General features: G+C 40.1%; 2 protein-coding genes across 4 annotated transcripts; both read right to left on the bottom strand.

Annotated features, from left to right (window-relative positions):
- Positions 1 to 7,522: 7,522 nt before the first annotated feature.
- Positions 7,523 to 11,615, bottom strand: LOC104422595. 2 transcript variants are annotated; one of them, XM_010034963.3, is made up of 6 exons: positions 11,407 to 11,615; positions 9,858 to 10,175; positions 9,597 to 9,703; positions 9,252 to 9,384; positions 8,954 to 9,148; positions 7,523 to 8,242 (listed from the first exon to the last, which is right to left on the bottom strand). In XM_010034963.3, the coding sequence occupies exons 2-6, from the start codon at positions 10,140 to 10,142 to the stop codon at positions 7,955 to 7,957; spliced, it is 1,008 nt and encodes a 335-aa protein (XP_010033265.2). In that variant the 5' UTR covers positions 10,143 to 10,175; positions 11,407 to 11,615; the 3' UTR covers positions 7,523 to 7,954. The 2 variants fall into 2 exon arrangements, with proteins under 2 accessions (XP_010033265.2, XP_010033266.2); XM_010034964.3 differs by lacking the exon at positions 11,407 to 11,615 and adding an exon at positions 11,147 to 11,306 and having other exon boundaries at positions 7,849 to 8,242.
- A 4,518-nt stretch (positions 11,616 to 16,133) lies between these two features.
- Positions 16,134 to 19,147, bottom strand: LOC104422596 (homeobox-leucine zipper protein HAT5). 2 transcript variants are annotated; one of them, XM_010034965.3, is made up of 4 exons: positions 18,563 to 19,147; positions 17,937 to 18,070; positions 17,218 to 17,457; positions 16,134 to 16,656 (listed from the first exon to the last, which is right to left on the bottom strand). In XM_010034965.3, exons 1-4 carry the CDS (start codon positions 18,654 to 18,656, stop codon positions 16,282 to 16,284), a joined length of 843 nt encoding a protein of 280 aa, XP_010033267.1. In that variant the 5' UTR covers positions 18,657 to 19,147; the 3' UTR covers positions 16,134 to 16,281. The 2 variants fall into 2 exon arrangements, with proteins under 2 accessions (XP_010033267.1, XP_039159864.1); XM_039303930.1 differs by having other exon boundaries at positions 17,937 to 18,134.
- Between the last annotated feature and the right edge of the window lie 2,018 nt (positions 19,148 to 21,165).

Raw genomic sequence — 21,165 nt, forward strand, 5'->3', positions numbered from 1 at the left:
GCACTATTTTCCTTATCAGCAATAGAGTTTGTGTGCTTGTCATAATGGACGGGCTTCTTATTTATTTATTTATTTTTGTCATATTAGTGGACAAGCTTGCATGACTATATTTATGATAGTTATTTATTGATTGGGTTGTCACATGTATGTAGCTAGCTTTCTCCCTAATTAGAAATTCCTGTTACTATTATTATCACTTCCATAATTATTAGATTAGAGTACGCTGATGGATTTGGTCGAGTGTTTCTATATTGATTTTGCAATTTAAGATGATGATGTTATCCTTGCCATCTAACATGACCTCCATCCTCTCTAGATAAAATAATTTGGACTCAATTGAGCCAGGTTCCTAGAGTATGTGATGGTTATAGAGAAACCATGTAGAAAGGCTCAATTAAAAACGAATTCCTAAAGCATGCGACACCTATTCAAAATATCAAAAGTATCGGGGTCAATTAACACAAAACCAAAAGTCTGGGGGCTATATGGAAAAATTTCCTTAATCTAAAGAGTTTACATTTCTAATATAGATATAAGTGTTGTAGAATCATGCCAAAGGTCTCATCGTAGTGCATATATAGTGTCCGCAATTTTATAATTGGTATAACTTTATATCCGTGTATATTGACAAAGTGGTTTCAGTGAAGCTTTAAGCAGTCGATGATACAAAGGCGCTCGTCCTAGTCCCAATTGAAGTGATAACAAACCCACTTATCGGGGCTTCCGCAAGATCAGTACGGTCGGATTGAGACGGCAAAAACTACACAGATCTCTATTTTCGCTCCAAACTACAAGCTGGAACGCTTCAAGGATGGCAAAGCCCGTAACAATAATACCAATATGATCCTTGCAAATACCAGTTACGGCGCCGTCCTTGACAAAACTCGGGTCTGAAAGAGATGGACTATTTCCTAGTTTATGATGTGTGAGAGTTCCATTTCCTATGATTTACTTGCAAAAAATATATGATTCTACCGTCTCTCAAGCTTCCGAAGGTCTGCCTCAAGACAGAGTTACCGTGGGATATCCGTCGGTTGAATATTTGCTTTGGCTTTGGCGCTGTGTAGTTCCTCTCCCGATCAAAAGCTATAATTTTTTCTGAGAATTTTATTTAGCCATGGGTCCCAATTTTCTTGTAGAAATGTAGACCTTTCCCCAATCTTTTGAATTATCAGTGATTCAGTAGTGTATTGGAAGCCTCAAGAATTTATAGCGAGGTCTAGCTATTTTGTGTTGATTACGTGGTGATTGACTATTAATTGAGTTCTCTTTCCGTTTTTGCTTAGAGAACTAAAAAGTTCCTCGGGACAAAACGTCCGCCACGTACATTGACAAATAGAAAGTATGAACTCATCAAAAGTAATTTGACTAATCTATATCTGCTACTTCATCAAAAGAATACTAATCAATTAAAGACAGACCAGGTTTCGAGAGCATCCTGTAAGAAACTAATGTACTTGGTCACCGCCAGAAAATTCTTGATATTGCCGTTGCTAATCAATCGCCTTCAAATGGATGCCAAAAAAAATCTCCATATGATCCTGCCCTAGTCGACTATGAAATTATTCCGCACTACTTAACTATGAACACATAACTATGAACATATGAATAATCCATATGATATTCCTTCCACAAAAAAAGTAGCATCTTCTGTTTGAGCTCCAAACCCTGCAGAAAACACAAATAAATCGGAAACCGCCCATTCAGTTTCTTATGAGATTGTCGATAAGGTTGTCGATAAAACGACCAAAAGGAAGAAGAAGAGAACTTGGACTGCCTCAAAGAAGGTGAAGCTTCTTGCCTTCACGGTAATGTACACGCACAAAAATTGCCATAATATACTTGAGTACCCCATTAAAAATAAACCTTAATTGAACTGCCTCAAAGAAGCTTTCAGGTGATGGAGACTTCTCATTTACTTAAATAAAATGAGAGTATGAAGTCCAGAGACTTGGTGAGAAGGGTACGAAATCTGGTTAATCTAAACTTTTGATAAATGAGATTAATCATGGCTCACGTTCTAAACCTACCAAGTAATTCTGATAGAGACATACTGCTTGCTTCATGGATGCAATTGGAGAAAGTCTTGTACAACATACGAAAATGTAGATGCGACCCCCTAAACATCTTGTGTGATCCACAGCATTTAAAAATGAATCCGCTAATCTGCCAGTTGGCCTAGCGTGCCTTGCTTTTCCCATTCAAGGAAACATCCAGTCCTGAACAGAGGAAGTTATGTAGCAACCCAGGTGGATGTGTGTGTTTTACAACGGATGACTATGACAACATACTTCCAATTTGCACTCAGGGCCATGGAAAAAAGATGATCAGCAAGAATCTACCTGATCTTTTGATACAGACTAAAACAATTCTATGCAATCGCTACAACCTCATTCTACCGGATACAATCAGCTCCTCAAAGAGCTTCACTGCTTTCAGCTCCAATTCATCTCATAACCCCACTCGGCGCCCTATTGAAACACTAAGGCTCTCTTCACCAGCAACTCGGAATGCTAATTTCCCTTCTACCTGATATACAACTTTCTCGACCAAAGGTACTGAGCGCTCCCTTCTTGTTATATCCATGACAGAGTTTTCTAGTCTGAAAGACCAGGAACATTTGTCATGGACTTGCAGTTGCCTATATATATGTAGTGTAGACAAGCTAGAGTGAAGTTGAATAAACGATTGCAGATCTACACAGGACAATACCAGTTTCTCAAGTCTACAAAGCGAACCCCCATTAGCTAGTAATGTCGTGATTTCCGAAAGTGAAATTTGCAATCTCTCCAATTTGTTAAACATTCCAAGCCATATGGGTTAGGATCTTGGACCAGCTTGGTTGGATCATTGGTGGGAAAGGAAACCTTAATCCAGCATCAAATAAAATATGGTATTGAATTCCCAGGTAATACACTTCACATACATACTCCTCTATATAACTGAGGCTACATTTAAATGATCACTAATAAAAATAAAAAAAAAAAAAAAAAAAAAAAAAAAAAAAAAAAACCATTATGGCCAAATACACAATGGAAAATTGTCAGACGGATTACTGCCGACATTAACGCCGGTTAATGAGCTTCCCTCTATCGACGATGAGTTCGCAAACGCAATACTTGGTCACCGTGTGCTTCAACAAGCACATTGCCCCCTTAAACCACAAGCCAAACTCATTCGTCCCCAGCATCCGCAGGCCCAACCCGACCACCATTGTCCCTCGAGACCTCCGCTCTACATCCATCTTCCTGATCACTGACCCCTCCGCCTCCTCCTCGGATCTCTCTGTCCTCATGGTCGCCTTTATCACAATCTTGCCGGTTGTCGGCATCACGAGTGACTCCACTGACGCCACTGCAAAGGGACGCGGACTGTAATATAGGAAGCACTCTACTCGTTTAAACAGGTTGGTCCTGTGGATGTCCGGTCTCTCCGCCAGCAGTGCGACTTCCCACAGCAGCCATTAGAAAGCAGAACACCTCCCCTTCGGAAAGGCCGGCATCCCCTGAGGCGGGTGGGAGCGTTTGACCGGCCCAGCTTGACGATGGGGGCGACTGACGGCCGACGCACCGAGCGTGGAGGACCTGCCATGGAAAGAGGGTTTTAGTTTCTAGGGATTCTTCAGATTTGGAATATGGCGGAGACCACCTTTGGAAGATGAAGTCTCCAAGACGAGTGACTATTAAAGTTGCGAAAAATTGATTAGAAAATCATGCTGGAGACCCCAATCCAAAATTAGTTGGAAAATTCTGGAGAGTTTAATCCAGAATCCTCCCATTCTTCGCTTGCCTCCTGATTGGGCCTACATATCCCACCTTGAAGATTGCTGGGTTGACGGTGTCCAACGCTGGGCTGACGGTGTCCAACGCCACCTGAGAAGCCACACTGCTCGCGGAGGGACCGGACATCCGCAGGACCACCTGTTTAAAGTGCTTCCTATATTAGGATTGGGATGTGGCGCAGCCCTTTGCAGCGGCGTCGGTGGAGCCACTCGTGATGCCGACACCCAGCAAGATTGTGATAAAGGCGACCATGAGGACAGAGAGGTCCGAGGAGGAGGCGGAGGGGTCGGTGATCAGGAAGATGGATGTAGAGCGGAGGTCTCTAGGAACCGTGGTGGTCGGGTTGGGCCTGCGGATGCTGGGGACGAATGAGTTTGGCTCGTGGTTTAAAGGGGCAGTGTGCTTATTGAAGCACACTGTGATCATCTGAGTATTGCGTTTGCAAACTCATCGTCAACGGAGGGAAGTTTAGTAACACTACCCCACTGGCCGCCACGGCAGCCATTAGGAAGCAGAACATCTCCCCTTCGGAAAGGCCAGCATCCCCCTAAGGCGGGTGGGAGCGTTTGACCGGCCAGCTTGACGACCGGGGCGACTGACGGCCGACGCCGCCGAGCGCGGAGGTTCTGCCATGGAAAGATTTCTAGGATTCTTCAGTTTGGAATACGGCGGAGACCACCTCTGGAAGATGAAGTCTCCAAGACGAGTGAATATTAAAGTTGCGAAAAATTGATTAGAAAATCATTCTGGAGACCCCAAATCCAGAATCAGTTAGAAAATTCTGCAGAGCCTAATCCAGAATCGGTTGGAAACTTTTATCATTTAGAGACTTTTATGCATTGCCGTTGATATTCTTCTTCTGATGCCATAATCAATTGGAAACGTTTATCTTTATTGACTTTATATTTCATAATACCATAAAATTCCAAATTAAAAATAAAGAAAACACTCAATAAAATGTAAATTGGCCGTATGTGTGTGAGAATAATTATTTATAATGTTCTAACTATCGAAATATTAGACTTCGGCTTACTTAGACTCATATAGCTATTTAATGTTGATCATTAACTGAAAATAAGCCAAGACATTTAATGTATTATCTCTCTCATTGCTTTTTTTTTTTTAATAAAGAAAACCCCTCATATCATACCGTAAACAAAACAAAAATAACTTAGTTTGTAAGGAAATTTTGAAATTATTCATTATTTTTGCATAACTATAAGATTAGAATGTCAAATTACTCCTTAATCTATATAAATGTTATGGCTATCTATAAACGTCATGACTACTCTCTAACAAAACAAAATTGTAATGGATAAACAAAAACTTCGAATTTGAAGGTTCTCGTGTTCTTATCCTTTAACAGAATTCTTCCAAATTTAGGAATTACGAATTCTTTTAATATAAAACCACAGAATTTGATTAACTAGATCGATATCAAACTAGATCGATATGCAAGCTAACTCAAATCACGTCAAACTTTATTTTTGTTAAACTAATCATGATAATTTACAAAAAAGATTACCTTGCTACTGAAATAAAATTCAAGTTCGGTTATGGAAGAGACGCTTAAAATTACAAATCTCGCTCCTCCACAATTCTTCGCTCTATAAAGCTCTAAGGTCAATCCTAAAATACACATACTTACTAAGGTGCCCCTTTTGCCAACAATCTCTCGCTGCCCCTTGTCTACTTTTTTTTTTTTAAATCAAATTATATGAATTTAATCACTATAATTGGTATCGAAAGCTAATCCGTTAATTTAAAATCACTCCATTTAAGGAAAAAAATTTAAAATGATACATTAATTATTGTGTACATATACGTATTCAAATCGAAAGAAGTTAATATTAGGTACCATTGCATATAGCTTAATTAACTTTCCTTAGCGTATATAACGAAACACGATGGGTTTATCATTATGTTGAAATAATTTTTTCCTATCGTATAACTTGTATTCAGTGTACATAAAGGAAAGCCACATTCGAACATTAAAAAGAAGAAGGAAAATTACAAATTATCTATTTTTTTAACCAAATCACAACATAATATTTTCTGGTTTAATTATTTCATAGCAAAGCTGAGAAAAGTACCGGACGCCCACAAGGAATTTTGTAATTTCATTTATAAAGCATAAAGGGAGTTACAAACTAATCCCAATATTGATTTAATATTCTCATATAAAATTAACTAACCCAGCTATAAACTAGCAATAATTTACTAAAACTGCATTTCTCAAACTAATTGAACGTATTTACTCGGTGAAACTTTTTTTTTTCCGTTGGACCAAATCAGATTTACTTGAAAAATATCAATTCCAGTTTAGCTAGTGGTGGTATATTAATCAATAAAATGTATATTTGGAGTGGCATTATTTCAATTACTCTTATTGTTTAAGGAAGAGGAAGTGAGGTAAAATCAAGAAATCATTCACAAATCCCTCATTATTATATTAGTCCAGATATAAATCAGCTCTTATAACCAAAGATAGACGTTGCTTCGGATGTCTATTATTGTCAAGGAGTCCGCCCATGATTTACAATAAATAATTTGATAATTCTAATTCACGGAAAAATAGTAGTAATAAATGGAGAAAGAACTAGACATTCATCACATGCACTGTGGAGACTGCAACAAACGGCCCTTGCTCACGCCGTTAACGAAATAGTCAAAGGTAAACGGATCCAACGGCTGTTCTCACGAGAAATGGTAACTCCTCCGTCTCGTTTTCCATGATTTCCCCCTACGGAAACGTGGATCCCACGAGGGTCAATCCCCAGTCAAAGGACGCATATGCCCCTTGGCTTACCCATTAATTCTCTACCTGTGTATAATTACAACAATGAATTATTAATTAGGTGCATGATGTCTCTTTAATTCAACTAAAGAGTGACATCATCTCCATAATGCAACCAAATCCAAAGAAAATGGGACTCGAAACCCCATATCCATTTGATCTATGAACTTTGTCCTTTTCTTAATCAATTTGTATATACTTGGATTGATTGGTTCTTATAAAGTAAAAAATATAAAAAAACACGCATCACTTTTGAATCGATAATTATTTACGTGCTTCTATTTTTGTAAATACCCTTTATATACCTTTAAGCATAACCTCAAATATGGCAAAAAATGGAACCACTCATTTCTTTCAAATTTATTTTAGTATGATAGCTTATGATTTGGGTGATTTGGTTTTTAATTAGTTTTAAGCGTTTTGGACAGGTGTGAAAAATTTAGGATTGGGACTTGGACAATTCTTTCTTTCTTTAGAGAAAACGATACTTAAAGTAAATAAAGATATATGGATAATTGTGTGAAGGGAGCAAAGCAAAATGCGTGGGGTCCACTTGCGTTCTGGACCCCACCCACGTCCACGCGCCAACGCCTTCCCTCCTTCTGCGTGCACCACCGCCCGGCAGCTCCATCGTTCTGGAATCTGAACGACGACGCTTCCATCCATGCACCAATGACCATCATAAAGTGACCAGTCAATAATTCGGGACCGGCTTTCTTATGACAGCGGTCAAAGGGTCGAGCGGATTACAATCGTACCCATGGTCGCCCAAAACGACTCTCTTTCTCCCTTTTCCTTTGAACATCGAGAAAATTGCCACACGTAATGGAGAGCATACTGAAAGTCAAAAGATGCTACAGACTTTGTACTGAACCAACGTCATCACATCATTCCATAAAGAACATTTAACTCGGAACGAATTTGATTTTCAATTGGTTTTAAATGCCGAAAGAGAAACAGACGATTCATAATGAGCTACCAAAAAGATATATAATGGATGGTGCCCTCCCTTTACATCAACGTAAACAATCTTCACAAACCAAAACTACATTCGAAGAAGGTATGGCGGCAACAGCTAAATTTTCCAGGAGAGATCTTCACCCTATACATCCGTGAAACCGATGCCTGAGTAGTACAACCGATAGACAGTACCGAATGAATTTTTAAAGTAATCTAACTAGGAACTCACTACATGCACTTCCAAGCACCTCATTGTCTTGTCGCATATACAAAATCAATCCAAACCAGACTATGGGAGACAAAAAGAAATTGCAATGAAGAGAATATGATGAATGTAGATTCTGCTTTCTAAAAGCTCATATGCGTGAATCCGTGATATCTTCGCTACTACCGGAATGCATGTTCCAGCCATGTGCTAGGAACCAATCACAAGAGCCTCTCGAGAAATGTTGGTCACGCGAAGCACAGCTTGCGCGTTAATAGGAGAGAGCTTTGATTGACAGAAGTGCTCCCATGAGCTTGCCTCGGGAGAATCAGATACTGTTGTTGATGGCGTGAACTCAGGTGATCTCTCGTAGACAGATTGTAACTCCAAGAGGAGTGTTCGAGCAGCCTCCCTGGACTCAGGAAGCTGGTCACTGAGCTGAGAAGCAGCAGTTTGGATCAAATTGTCAATTCCGTACGCTTTTATTCCTTCTATTCCCTGTTCGTATTAGTAACCACATCATAAGATAACCAAATGTTAAAAAGAGGACCAAGAATCAGCTAAAAGCTAGAGAGATGCATAAACTATGGGGTAGACTGAGCTATATTTTGACACGCATCATAGCAGCACTGTCCTTTATTTACCATTCCAAAATCTAACTGATGAAAAACATCCGGATGAATTAATCCAAACAATATCAGCCAGCATGTTCCTAATAACATCACGGTCATTTGCAAAAAAAATAATAGACTATCTTAAACCAGATCACATATTTACTTCTTCATCATATGCCTCATTTAAGTTCCACTTTGCACACTGTACATGGACGAACAATACAGAGCAAATCTAGCCAAAACATACATGGAGACAAAATCAACTTCTCCAGAGAGAGCAGAGAGGTATGGCTAACTGGTCTAACAAAAGAGAGAAAATACAGAATGCATGAAGATGCTAGATTTTAATATAAATCTGTCTATACTTGAAGAGTGAACTAACAGAAAGCCATGAGAGTTCAAATTTACAAAATAGCAGCCACCCTCACTTTTTCAGGTATCTTCAATGATGAATCAAGTGTAGTAGCAAAACATATTCAAAGGAGACAAAAGTAGAGTATATCCTCAGAACACCGAAAAAAGATCAGCATACTGCTCCAAAGTCCAAAGTAGATGTGTTATCAAAACATATAGAAAAAGGAGGTAGCTGATTTACTAGTCGTGGAACACTCCTGCTGAAGCACATTGAGGCCTTTGCTCGAACACGAGGATTTCTGTGTTTAAGGTAAGGTTGCAACTTTGGTAGCAATAAGGAAGGAGAAACCCAAGTGGTCATTGAAATTAAAGCTCTCTCAGCTGCCTCGCATACAAATTTTTTATCTTGTGAAGCCTTGAGCAGAAGTTGTACCAGCTGCATGGATGAATAAAAGGAAAAATAGAAGAATAAGAATGCATTGACTAGTGAAACTAAAGGTAGGCAAATTGAGCCACCAAAGACAAATAATGCATCGTACCAGAGGATCCAGAAAATCAATTAGTTGATCGTTATAGGCATGGAACATATCTGCTGATGTCATGATTGCAGTTTTACAAAGTGCACTTCTGGGATTCTTCAGGGACTTCACCAAAAGCGTAATCACATTCCCCCTGTGCAGTAGAACAACAGATTAATGGCTAGCCCAATATTGCAGTCAAATAACTATAATAACAAACAAAGCAGAAAATGAATGTAGTGTTCAGGTCTGTAACACGTTTTTTTTTTTTTTTTTTTTAGTTGGCGCGGGGGGGGGGAGGAAGAAGAAAAGAAAGCGAAATCCAAGGGTTCTGCAGAGATCATCAATTAGAAATGAACTACTTACACCATTTCTAGCATTGCCTCCTTGTGAAATATAGACAACCTTCGTACATTGTTCAGCGTCTCACACACCAGAACCCAGTCTTTAGAATCTAGTCCAGTCAAAATTGTCTGCCATAGCAAGAGTTACAAAGTGCATTAGCTAAAAATAAACTCTCACGAAACCGCACTGTCAAAGAGGAAAAATTGAGAGTCTATGACATTATGCCTCAATCACTATGTGAAGTGAAGCAGATCCCAACAGAAAAAGGAGAAGCTCTTATACCTTAAGAGTCATATCAACATCTTCAAGACCATTCAAGTCCTCAGAGTCAATATATTCTATTTCAACATTTCCAGCCTCATTTCCAGCCTCATTTCCAGATTTTGCAGCTCCATTTTCACTAGCAGGCATGGAAACCAAAGGAGCATTATTCTGTCTGCAACATTCTTCTGTATTCTCGTTAGGGATCTCAGAAATATGTTTCATTAGATTCCCTTTGTTGGCACTCTCAATCTTTCTCTCAGATCCAGGTAGTGCATTCAGATCTCTGAGGGCTTTTTGGGACATCGCCTTGCAATATGGGCTGAGCTCGAAATAGAACTGATATCAACCAGAATACAAAATGTCCATCAAGACAACAGCATGTTCATAATACTCTGGCAATATAAACTATGCTAGCAATCAAACATGATAAAGGAGGAAGCTCATCCAGAACATATAAACACAGATTCTTTGAATATAATGAATGTGTAAATGCATTCACAAATGTATGCCTTCATGGAACAATTTTCCCTTGACTTACGACTCCGAATGCTACTTCTACAATAGATTCACACCATTGTTGAGGGAGAAATCTCCATTCCAGGAGACAGTGATCAAAATTGAAAGCGGGCATCGCTATGTGTAAGTTAAACCTGATGAATTCTGCAGTCATTATCTGGACACAGTCATCACAAGTACTGTTCTCAGAAAATCGTTGTACTTGAAAGTCTAGCCGGGAATCCCTTGACTGTGAATGACTACTACTACGTCAGTTGAGACTAAGAATGACCTATTTCACAATTAAGCTACTCCAATGAAATACCATTAACTTCCCCTTCACGATTCCCAAGTTCACGACCGGATGTGCCTCTGGAAAGGTCAGCGAAACAGACAATAAAAGTTTCTAGTGAGCCTTCACGACATCACAATCTGTAGCTACGGGTGCACCCTACTTACCAAACGGATTAAGAAGTGATAACATCTAAAATAGACAGAAAAGCTTCCCTTAGCCCCGTACAACACTGCCAATACACGGAAAACCAGCGCCACAATCGTCTAATCACCATCGTCAACGACCTAACCAGAGCACGATATCCACTTCCATACCAATGTGCACTACGAAACCGATGTAATTCCACTTCCGCTCGGCGAAATCGACTGCGGCACATAATCCTCATACAGATAAATCAATCGCATCCGTCGCAAGAGGAAGACCTACCAAGATCTACAAACCATCTCCGAAGCACGCGAAACGATTGCAAAAAAATAAAAATAAATAAATAAATAAAAAGAAAAGAAGAAGGACTCGCATCAATCCCGGAGAAGGACGATGCCGAAGCAAGATCTCTCCAAGCATTGCACTACAGATCTCCGCTCCTCCGCTCGACCTGCTCGTCCAAGCCGATGCCGCGACTTCCGTCGCCGTCAACTCAACTCCCACTCGAACACACACACACACCAACGCCGAAATCACCACCGAAAAAGCACAGGCGCCGCCATTTCCGCGACGGCGCCGGCGAGCCACAGAGAGAGAGAGAGAGAGAGAGAGCGAGAGAGAGAGAGAGAGTACCGGAGCGAAATTCGAAGAGAGAGAAGGGGAGAGAGAGAGGCTCGATCGATTGGGAGAAACCGCGACGCGGTCGTTGTGGCTCCCCAGTCTCTCCTCCGTCTCTGCAAAATAAGCGCTCTGACCAGAGAGAGAGAAGAGTGGGGAAGAGAGAGAGAGAGAGAGAGTGGGGCGGAGACTACGCAGAGACGGCGTCGTATTCGGGTCCCGACCTGGGCCGGCAAGCACGGGGATATTACATGTGACCGCTTTAAATTTGGACCAGATTGAATATTTCCCCCGAATAAATATATAAATCATTAAATGCCCTCGATTTCGTTGCCTAATCACGGAACCTGCCATTTTCGGGTGTCTTTTAATTTCCTTTTCCGAAAAGGTTGACGACGTAAATGATCACTAAATTTTGACATAATGTGTAATGTGCTCTTGAATTTTCGATTGCTCTTGAATTTTTAATTTGAGTTTAGAGACAATGATAAATATTTTTATAAAGTGCATAAATTAAATTGAATATGTACTGAAAGTTCAGTAATTATATTGCATATTATGATAAAATTTAAGAATTATATTGATAAATTGAAAATTTAGATATTATATTGCATATCGAATTAAAATTAAGAGATTATTCATGTTATTTTCCCTATTTCAAAAGAACGAATGGTCGAAAGGGAAATTAAATTAAATGCTTGTGTTTGAATTCGAGCAGAATGATTGATTGTTCTTGTTCCTTGTGCGCGACTCTTTTTGTTTTCGAACTGACGCTCCACCGCCAAGGAAAACGAAGGCTTCGAAATGATGCCTTATCGTGCGATGGCAATTATTCATTATTTCGGGCAGGAGGTTGACGGGATGCTAATCGCTAACTAATCCCTTCTTTTTAAAATGTGTTGATCGGATGGCGGCCGTCCGATTTGTAATTAGGTCTTGCTCGTGTTAGATGCGTGGGATTATCTTATTAAAAAAATTATTATTATTATTATTATAGTTTACCTTGATGACTTAGAAAATGAAATGTTTATGGTTCGATCACTTAGGCTACCATCGAGGTAGTCTAGTCGTTAAAGTGTATATCCGAAGAAAGTTAAAAAATTCATGAAAATAAATTCTATTCCATGCCTATGTCCATTCAGAATTGGTGTAACAAAACTTTTAGAACCTTAGTATTGAAGGGTAGATCAAAGAACAAAGTTTAGTGAACTATCACAATTGATTCACTAATTTTGATTAGTGTCATCATGTATATTGAATTTTTTTTTTTTTTGGTAAACTAATGCACTTTGCTCGAATCCCGATTGATTTTTTCAGTGAAATATTAGTGTTGATGACATGTGGATGTTATGCCCGTTGCCACCTCACTGACATTTCATTGAAGAATTAGGAGAACTCCTATCAAAGTACACCAATTGCCGGAGAAAAGAGCAGGTGGTCAATCGGTTGTAGATTAAGAGCTCTGGTTGGCAACGGAAGTTTCAATCTACTCATAACATTATTATAAATTGAATTTTGATAATACAATTGTGAAATCCACTAAAGATCACTGACTCAAGTGAAGTTTTACCTTAATATTAACATTTGCTTTTAACTTTCATGTTAACAATCCATCCTGAATAAGTAATATTAACATTACCATGTCTTCTTTTTGGCAATACTTAGCACATATATTTTCTATTCGGCAGTGCGTGAATGACTGAGTTCACTTTTTAATTGAATATTCTATTCCATAAACGATAAAAAAAAAAAAAAATGATAGTTCCAACATGCCATTCAAACCTTGTAGAATCCCAGTTGGTCAAATTAACTTCTGTACAAATTTGGAACAAGTACATATGTCATTTGGTTTGTTGACAATCGGGACAAATCGAGGGAAAAAACATCACATGTTTCGGGCACGTGCATGAACAGTTAATGTGTCAATCATAATATGGATTCCATACTGTATCATACATAACGCTATGTAATCATGCCGAATTCAAGCTAAGCGAATCATTTCCATCGAATTAGAGAACTTAAGGGGAGGTGATTGGCACAACTACTTCTCCGATCGCTATTACGAGGATCCCGACATCGGAATTGTCCTGCTGGCATGCTAGAAGCCTCGTAGCTTCTCTCCCACTGAGGTAATAAATGCCCGAAGCACGATGGCTAGAGTTTGCTTACAACACGACTCGAACTCCGATCTCTTTTCCACTAGGCTTCCATGCCGAAGGTTGAAGGGCCAACATGCCGATCAATCATGGAGAGGGAGAGCAAGGATCCAATAATCCCAGATCCGTTCCGGGCTGGCTCCGTGACACCCACCCACCCACCACATGGGACTTGGGATCCCCGTGTCGGCGCCAGCGCAACGCAACTTGTTCGTGTCCACAGCAGCTTTGATTGCCCATGTCCATTCTCAGGAGCCACAAGAAAAAGGAAGGAAAGAAACATTCGATTTTGTAACGCTTGGTTTTCCCCTGTTTTCGTCTTCTCTTTATTCCTTTTTTTGGGTGCTTTAATCAAGCTTTTTGACCGGGATTAATAACTTGTTTTTGCTTCATTAGTGCACTCACTCTTTCCGGTTGGCATCTGGTCAGTCGACATCCTTTTTTTTTCCCCTCTCTTTTTCTGGCTTTGACCATCTTCTTTCTTGTTAAAAAATGGGTCGTTAGTGCTTGAGAAAACTCCATATGGGAACACGGCCCATTATTCCGGATACTGGGTCGATCTTGTCGATGTGGGGTTGGGCCGAGAACCGATGGAAAAGCCCGTGAACAAATCGAGGCTGACGAGATCTTTTGGTGGACGGAATGATTCCAGCTTCCAGGCGATTCCGTTTTTCGGACATTGACGAGCCCTTTGTTCAACGTTCGGACAGGAGACAATCGAGTTGCCTGGTCCAACACGCTCCTCCTCTACTTTCTCTATATTGTCCTGAAATAGGAATATTAGATGCTCTCAAAGTTTCAAACACACAAGGCAGCCTAGGAAAAAAACAAAAGAAGCATATCACGCTTCGATTGCAACAACCGAATTTCTCGAGTGAAACCGACGGGTGTCAATAGTTTGAATCGTGGTTCAGCGAAACCTCAAAATCCACCGTCCGATTAGAGAGTATTCATAGGAAGTTATTTATAAGTAAGACCCCTTACATTGTCACCATCTAGAGTGGATATATCCAAGAGCTCTTCTTGAAAGGTTCGGCCCTCGTGGAAGGGGCCACACGTCACAATGTTGCTCCCATGATATGCCATTCCAACTGACTTTTGTATTGAAATTTGATAATTTGTGTTCTTGTTATCATTATTGTTGCATGGTATGATAGTTATATGTAGTGCCTTTCTGCTGGTCATGTACATAATGTCGCAAGAAATACTGTTGGCTATCAAATGCTTATCTTTTTATCACTTTTGGAGACCCACTAAGCTCTTACTAGTTATAAAGATGGATCCAAATCCCATATTCATGTGCTTTGCTTTTATGACGTCACATCAAGATATAATTTAATAAAAGAAAAAAAAAAACATTTCGATGCACTAAAGCTATCAAAGCACTTAGAGTGGCTTCGCAACTGCCACAAAATGACTTGAGCACAGTGAGGCGGCATATAACCCTTGGAGGCATTTGAGAAAGATGGGAGCCTCCGTCTACCAATTTGACCATTATTTAATGATAACATCTGCTAAAGCAACCAAAAGTGTCCGCATTACATGTCAATTTCAATATGAAGGCGGGAATCTTATTATTTCCGATACGTGAATGACTTGATCTTGTTTTAAATAATGATATCTTCGCATATTAAATGGGTAATAGAAAGATTCAGATGATAGACCCATGTGAAGAATTTTGAAATCTCACGTCACAGTCCACTTCGATTTTACTAAAAACAAAAACTATGTCTTTACAGAATCTATTCTTTCCCACTCCTTTTTCTCACTTGATTTTCACTGCCACTGCTATCTTGAAGGAGGGATGGAGATGTTGCATCTTTTTGACTTTATTCTTGATTTGAAATTGTAGCTCAAGACTGTTCATTTTGGGAGCCAACACGATGACCCACTCAAGGATAAGGAGGGAGGAGTGGTTGAGCAGGGTTCTCCAGAATGTTGAGATCCATAATGGGGAATATCACCAGGAATTCTTGCCTGTGGTTAGATCATCACGATTCAGATTCATGAACAGTAAGACGATTGCAAAAAGGTGTTGTGTCTAGAAATTCGGCATACGGAATGGTTTTTTCTGGAACCGTATTTGTACGTGCATGTCCATACATCTGCGCGAGCACCTCCTGAAATCTGCTCTCGAGATTGGGATTTATGCAGAAGGTTGGCTAGCTCACATGGGCAGAGAGAGAGAGCTTATGTCGCTAAGACGATTCCACATGGAACCAGCTACGCATCTGAAGCAACGATCACATGGCACAGGCTTCCAACTTCCATTTCTCTTCCAGGATGCTCGATCCGATGCGACAGTTGCAATCAATGATTTGCCCCTTTATAACTCCCGTTGTTCCCGGTCTACTTCTTAAGGAACTCCCAAGATTCCTGCCTTGCCTTGGATAGAAATTGCAGCATACGTCAATGATCACGCCTCTCATTGCCGACTCTTTCATGCAAAATGAGTGGCGGCGTTAGAGTTTATTCGCGGGTTATATGGAATAGGCATCGTTTGGCTCAATCTCTTTCCGGCAGGCTTCTGCATAGATCTTGTTATTCGCTTCGAGGACCAATTGAAGATAGTCAAGAACAAGAGCATTTGACCAAACACGTCAGTTTTATTCATGTCCAAAGTTCCAGTAAACGTTTACAGATTCTTCCCCTTCGTGAAACATTGCATAGTCTCATGAGCACATATTTGACTTGAACCATTTACGAGAACATACCAAAAGGCGAAAACCTAAAACTAGGGCCACGCCCACCACCCCATAGGCACGCCTCCCTCCTGATGCGGCTCTTCAGCAGCGGCGAAAATCTCTGAGCAGTAACCTCGGCTATCATCGCTTCCATCGTCCTCTGACTGCAACCCATTGACGGCCACCAAGCTTCCCGGGTAGTCATTGCAATGAAAATATGAATGGCCGCTGTCCACGAGCTGCGGCCCGTCCTCATCCACCACGGCGCTCCCACCGCTCCCGGAACTCAGGCGGTCCTCCACCTTCACCACAAACCCGAGGGGTGAATCTCGGGTTTCCTCCACTTGAAGTGCATGGGAACTTTGACCTGAGGCTGGTGCTCCGGCGACATCTTTGGCGGACAGCTTCTCGTTCAGGAAATTGACCTGCAAAGCGCATACAGTATTCGTAAGGGGTAATCAAGAGATAGTCGTGGGATTTATCTTATTGTCCTCGTGTCAAAGTTCTCAATGTTGCAACAGAAGAAAGCGAGCCATTGGCAAGGCATATTCTAGTAGAGACTTTAGGAACTGTCTTTTCTGATCAAGGTGGGGGCTTAAGAACAGATGCTCCTATTTGGAATGCATCTTTGCCAAAGCGATCGAATCAAACTGGTGTAACCCACAACACACTGGTCTCGAATTGTCGAACGCTTGGTGGCGTGAAGAATATGATGGTGTCCTGATTTGGGAAATAGATGACTGTCTGATGCCAAAGAGGCCCAGAGAAAAATGTGTTATCCATGATATATTCCTTAATCTTTTCGTCCTCTCCTTGACTAACATATAGAAGAGATGTACAAGATCTTGAACAAGCAACTTCAAGAATCGTTTGCCTTACTTTTGCTCTCGCGGTTAGAAAGAAAAAAATTATAATATGGCAGCGGGTGTTTGATAGTGAGGGTTAAGCCAGGTCAACCAAACGTAGTTTTTCCGAACCAAGCATACCTCAGATTTGAGCTTCTCATTCTCTTTCTTGATGGAGTCGTAACTCAAAAGCAGTGAGTCATAAGACGACTTGAGGACATCATAGTCCCTCTCGAGCTGCTTTGTCTTCCACCGGGCTCGACGATTCTGGAACCACACAGCCACCTGCCTCGGCTGCATGCCCAGCTTCTTCGCCAGCTGGGTCTTCTTCTCTGGTTCCAATTTGTTCTCTACTTCAAAGCTCTTCTCCAACAGATGCACCTTAAAATTAAGACAAAAGATTTTCAATTAATCTCCATCAAGAGTCAAAATCATGAGACTTGAAACTGTAAGTACTTGCAAATTGCAAATTCTTAAATCTGAAAGCTCGATGATACAGGAAAAAGAAAATATGGGGAGATCTAGATCATCTTCTTTATCAGTGCTACAACTCTACTTAGCTAAGAAGACACATCCATGGCTTAGTTGCAGATAAAAGTTGTTTTTAATGCAGAGGATGACCATATGTTCTAACAAGAATGAAAAGTTTCAGAGGTTCAGTATTTGATCCTTCAACATATCCCAACCAACCAACCTGAGGATGTGAACCCACTAACCAGAAGTAAAATTTAAGCAAATGGCTCTACAACACTTAAAGAAGGAAACTTCAGGGCAAATAAGATTGGGATTTGAGATGTAGCTTGTTCGTCAATACTGCATAAATAGATCGCAATGGGATCAGAGCCTGTTCTGAGTTGTACCTGCTCAGGAGTGAGGCGGCGCTTCTTTTCCGGCGCCTGGTCATCATAATATTCCTCGTTGTAAAGATCCTCAGGATAGCTGAAAATCGATTGCCTCTTCGTGGCCTCCTCAATTCCCATAGCCAATCCCCCCTCTAGCAAAACAAGAAATCCATCCCTAAACACTTGCTGACGCTCAATTTTTTTCAGAATTAGGCGCTGATGCAGGGGAAGGAGAAAGATTGAACTTTTGAGTTTCGCAGTTCATGTAATTAGGCATGTCGTATGAACTCAAATGATTGTACCCCTGACTTTATTCTCTATTGTGCCCGGTTTCGGAAAAAGTACGGTGACAATTCAAACAAAAAATCAAAATCAAAATCTTTCACCCGATATCATTTGATTTGGGTTCTTTGAGATTCAGTAAACTCCAATTCCACCAACCTAGTCCTAGCAGAGTACAAGAAGAGCTCAAAAGATGATGACGACTTATCAATGCCGGGCTAAGCAAATCACGTCAGTTTCTGTCTGCATGTCAAATTCACTCGCTCCGTCCAGGTAATATCAACAGTCAGTCAAACGTAGCATCTCACGCATAGAGAGAGAGAGAGAGAGAGAGAGAGAGAGAGAGAGAGAGGGATGGTCACCTCCAAAAAGCGAATCTCTGTTCCCAAGGAACAGCATATTGCCGTGGCACGCGGATTGATCGAAGAGAAATCGTCCGGACTCCATGGAATTCATCCTCTCAACCCTCTCTATAACTTTTTGTCCACGTCGCGAATCTCCGGAGAGTCGCGAACCTGGCGAGGCCTGCCGGACGGGGGTTCCGACTCCGGGCAGGGACAGGAGACCACCGCTTAGCCGCGCGCGCCGGTCGGTACTATAGGTACTAGTACTAGTATACACGAGCTGGGGATGTCGCGGGAATTAGAAGAGCATGAGCTTGTGGCGGAAGAAGCTGGTGCTCCAGAGCAACCTCGCCGGAGTATCCAACGGGCATATGCAAAATCCCATCAAGCCACTCTCTACGACAGCCCTTCCCAGCAGCTCCTACCTCGCGAAATCCCAAGACAGCAGCGGCGACGAAGCGGAGGTTACAAGGACGAGACCTCCATGCGGGGGCCGATCGGTCGCAGAGAGAGACGGTTTCGTCCGGCGAGACGGCGGAGCTTGAGAGTCGCCGGCGTTTCGACGGGGGGAAGACGGAGGAGTTTCTCAGACGTTTCTTCTTTCGCAACGAAAGTTTAAAGAGCCGAGATGAGCGGGTTTTTATAGGAGGAGCTCCGGAGGAATTGGCCAAAATGCCCTTGTGTTGCCTTCTTTATCTTTTGCGGATTCCTCGGTTTTCTTTTAGTTTTTCTCTTTTTGGGATTTTATTGAAAAATGCCTTGGGGTTTTAGATTTTCAATTATAAAAAATCTTAATAAGATAATTAGGAATGACTCCACCTCTTAGATATAAAAATTATTTTCGTTGTAGCCATAACGTATAGCGTCACTAGGTTCTAAAAACCGAATAATTGGTCTTTACCATTAGGAAGAAAATAGTTTACGATAAATTCACTTATTAATTTTGTAAGAGATAATTTAACATGATTAATCAAGAATATGATAATATTAAAAGATGGAGGTCGATGTATATAAAAAATATAATAAATGAATTTATACCAAAACCTTTACATCATTTACCTATTTTCTAAAGGTAATTGTGATGAAGAGATTTGGATATGTAACTATTTCGTTGATTCATTCATGACAGTTTCACTTTTTATCACATAAGGATGTTGATAGCTCAATTGAGAACTTATTTATTTGGGTGAGCTATTATATGATATTTCATAGCTATCTAAATTATATTATATTTTTATAACTCAATATCAACGATTTAGAGATTCGGTCATCGATCATGGATCATCTTACAAAAGTATAAATGATTAAATTTAGGACTAATTATGTAATTTCAAACTACTTGGAATATGCTTTTTTTTTCTCCAATTTCTACATGCTCCTTTTATAAATCCAATTCTGATCAAAAATCATTTTCTTTTAGTTTCTCGGATATTATTTCTATATTAGTTTTTGCTTTTCAAATTTCATTGAGTTTTTTAGTGGAGGGAGTTTTTTTTTTGGGGTCGGGAGAGTGGAGGGAGTTTGGTTGATTTGTTATGGTGATTTTTGTAATGAGAAAATGACATAAATGGTATTTAGACTATATTCAATAATGTGATCTTAAATTTTTTGTACATATTCAATTTAATTCCTGAATTATATCTAAAGACTAAATTAAACACATACCTTGTGTATTGAGTTAACGTTCATGAATCATATTATATAAATTAAAAGTTATGTATCGCATTGCATAAAATTCAGTAATTATTTATGTAGTCAACCTGACTTTCTTAAGCAACATCAAGCTGAAAGATTGATCCGTGCAGCTGGCGATTTCGGGCCGTTGGATTCGTATCCAAACTCTTGTCCACGAACGGTGACAGATGGGGGTGTAGAAGTTTGTGCCATCCATGACTGTGGAATAGGATCCCATGCTTGGCGGTCGGAGCTCTGTTGGATCGAATTGAAGTCAACTCTTTTGAGTGGTGGTGCAAATAAATAAATAAATGAATAAAGAAAGTAACAAATATATATATATATACACACAATGGGATTGCAACGCAAGGATCACATCGTTAAATTATGTCAAGTGATTGGGCCAAAAATAAATCACGTCATTTAAGGTGGAACTCCCTATTATCGATTATTTAATGACTAAATCAATTCATTGCATTTTGAAAATTCATGGTCGGTCATGTATTTTCGTTGCTTTGACAATTGTTGAGAATAACATGATAGTCTTCTGAGGAAATACGATCGTGTATAGAGTGGTTTAGATTAAAAAAACAGAAAGAGAAGATCGTCTTTGCTTCGGTGTTTGACAACGACATAGTGTACTCAGATGTAAAATGAAATCGTTAAGTCCGGATTTACATTAGGAATTATGTTAACAAGAGTCTAAAAAGCCCTTTCTAAGTATAGTTGGTAAGAAAAGATTCAATTTCCAAAATATTAACTTGATTTATCACTAGAAAAGACAATTGACTATAACCCAAAATGCTTATTTGTTCATTTACTAAGAAGGCGTCTTACGTGTACAATTTAACGAAATTTTTGTATTCTAGTCCAAAGAAAAAAACAAGTTGACACGGTTAATAAGCATGTCACGTTCATTTTCAAGTCTTAACCTCACTTGATTTTTT

Source organism: Eucalyptus grandis, chromosome 10 (genome assembly GCF_016545825.1).
Source record: "Eucalyptus grandis isolate ANBG69807.140 chromosome 10, ASM1654582v1, whole genome shotgun sequence".
Lineage (NCBI taxonomy): Eukaryota > Viridiplantae > Streptophyta > Magnoliopsida > Myrtales > Myrtaceae > Eucalyptus > Eucalyptus grandis.

Excerpts from the sequence above, each read along its gene's own strand:
- LOC104422595 (XM_010034963.3), bottom strand. The coding sequence starts at position 10,142 with ATGTCCCAAAAAGCCCTCAGAGATCTGAATGCACTACCTGGATCTGAG. Across the intron at positions 9,704-9,857 it reads ATGTTGATATGACTCTTAAG|ACAATTTTGACTGGACTAGA; the intron begins GTATAAGAGCTT and ends TTGCTATGGCAG. Across the intron at positions 9,385-9,596 it reads GAGGCAATGCTAGAAATGGT|GGGGAATGTGATTACGCTTT; the intron begins GTAAGTAGTTCA and ends TCTACTGCACAG.
- LOC104422596 (XM_010034965.3), bottom strand. The coding sequence starts at position 18,656 with ATGAATTCCATGGAGTCCGGACGATTTCTCTTCGATCAATCCGCGTGC. Across the intron at positions 18,071-18,562 it reads CAGAGATTCGCTTTTTGGAG|AGGGGGGATTGGCTATGGGA; the intron begins GTGACCATCCCT and ends TTGTTTTGCTAG. Across the intron at positions 17,458-17,936 it reads GCCGCCTCACTCCTGAGCAG|GTGCATCTGTTGGAGAAGAG; the intron begins GTACAACTCAGA and ends CTTAATTTTAAG.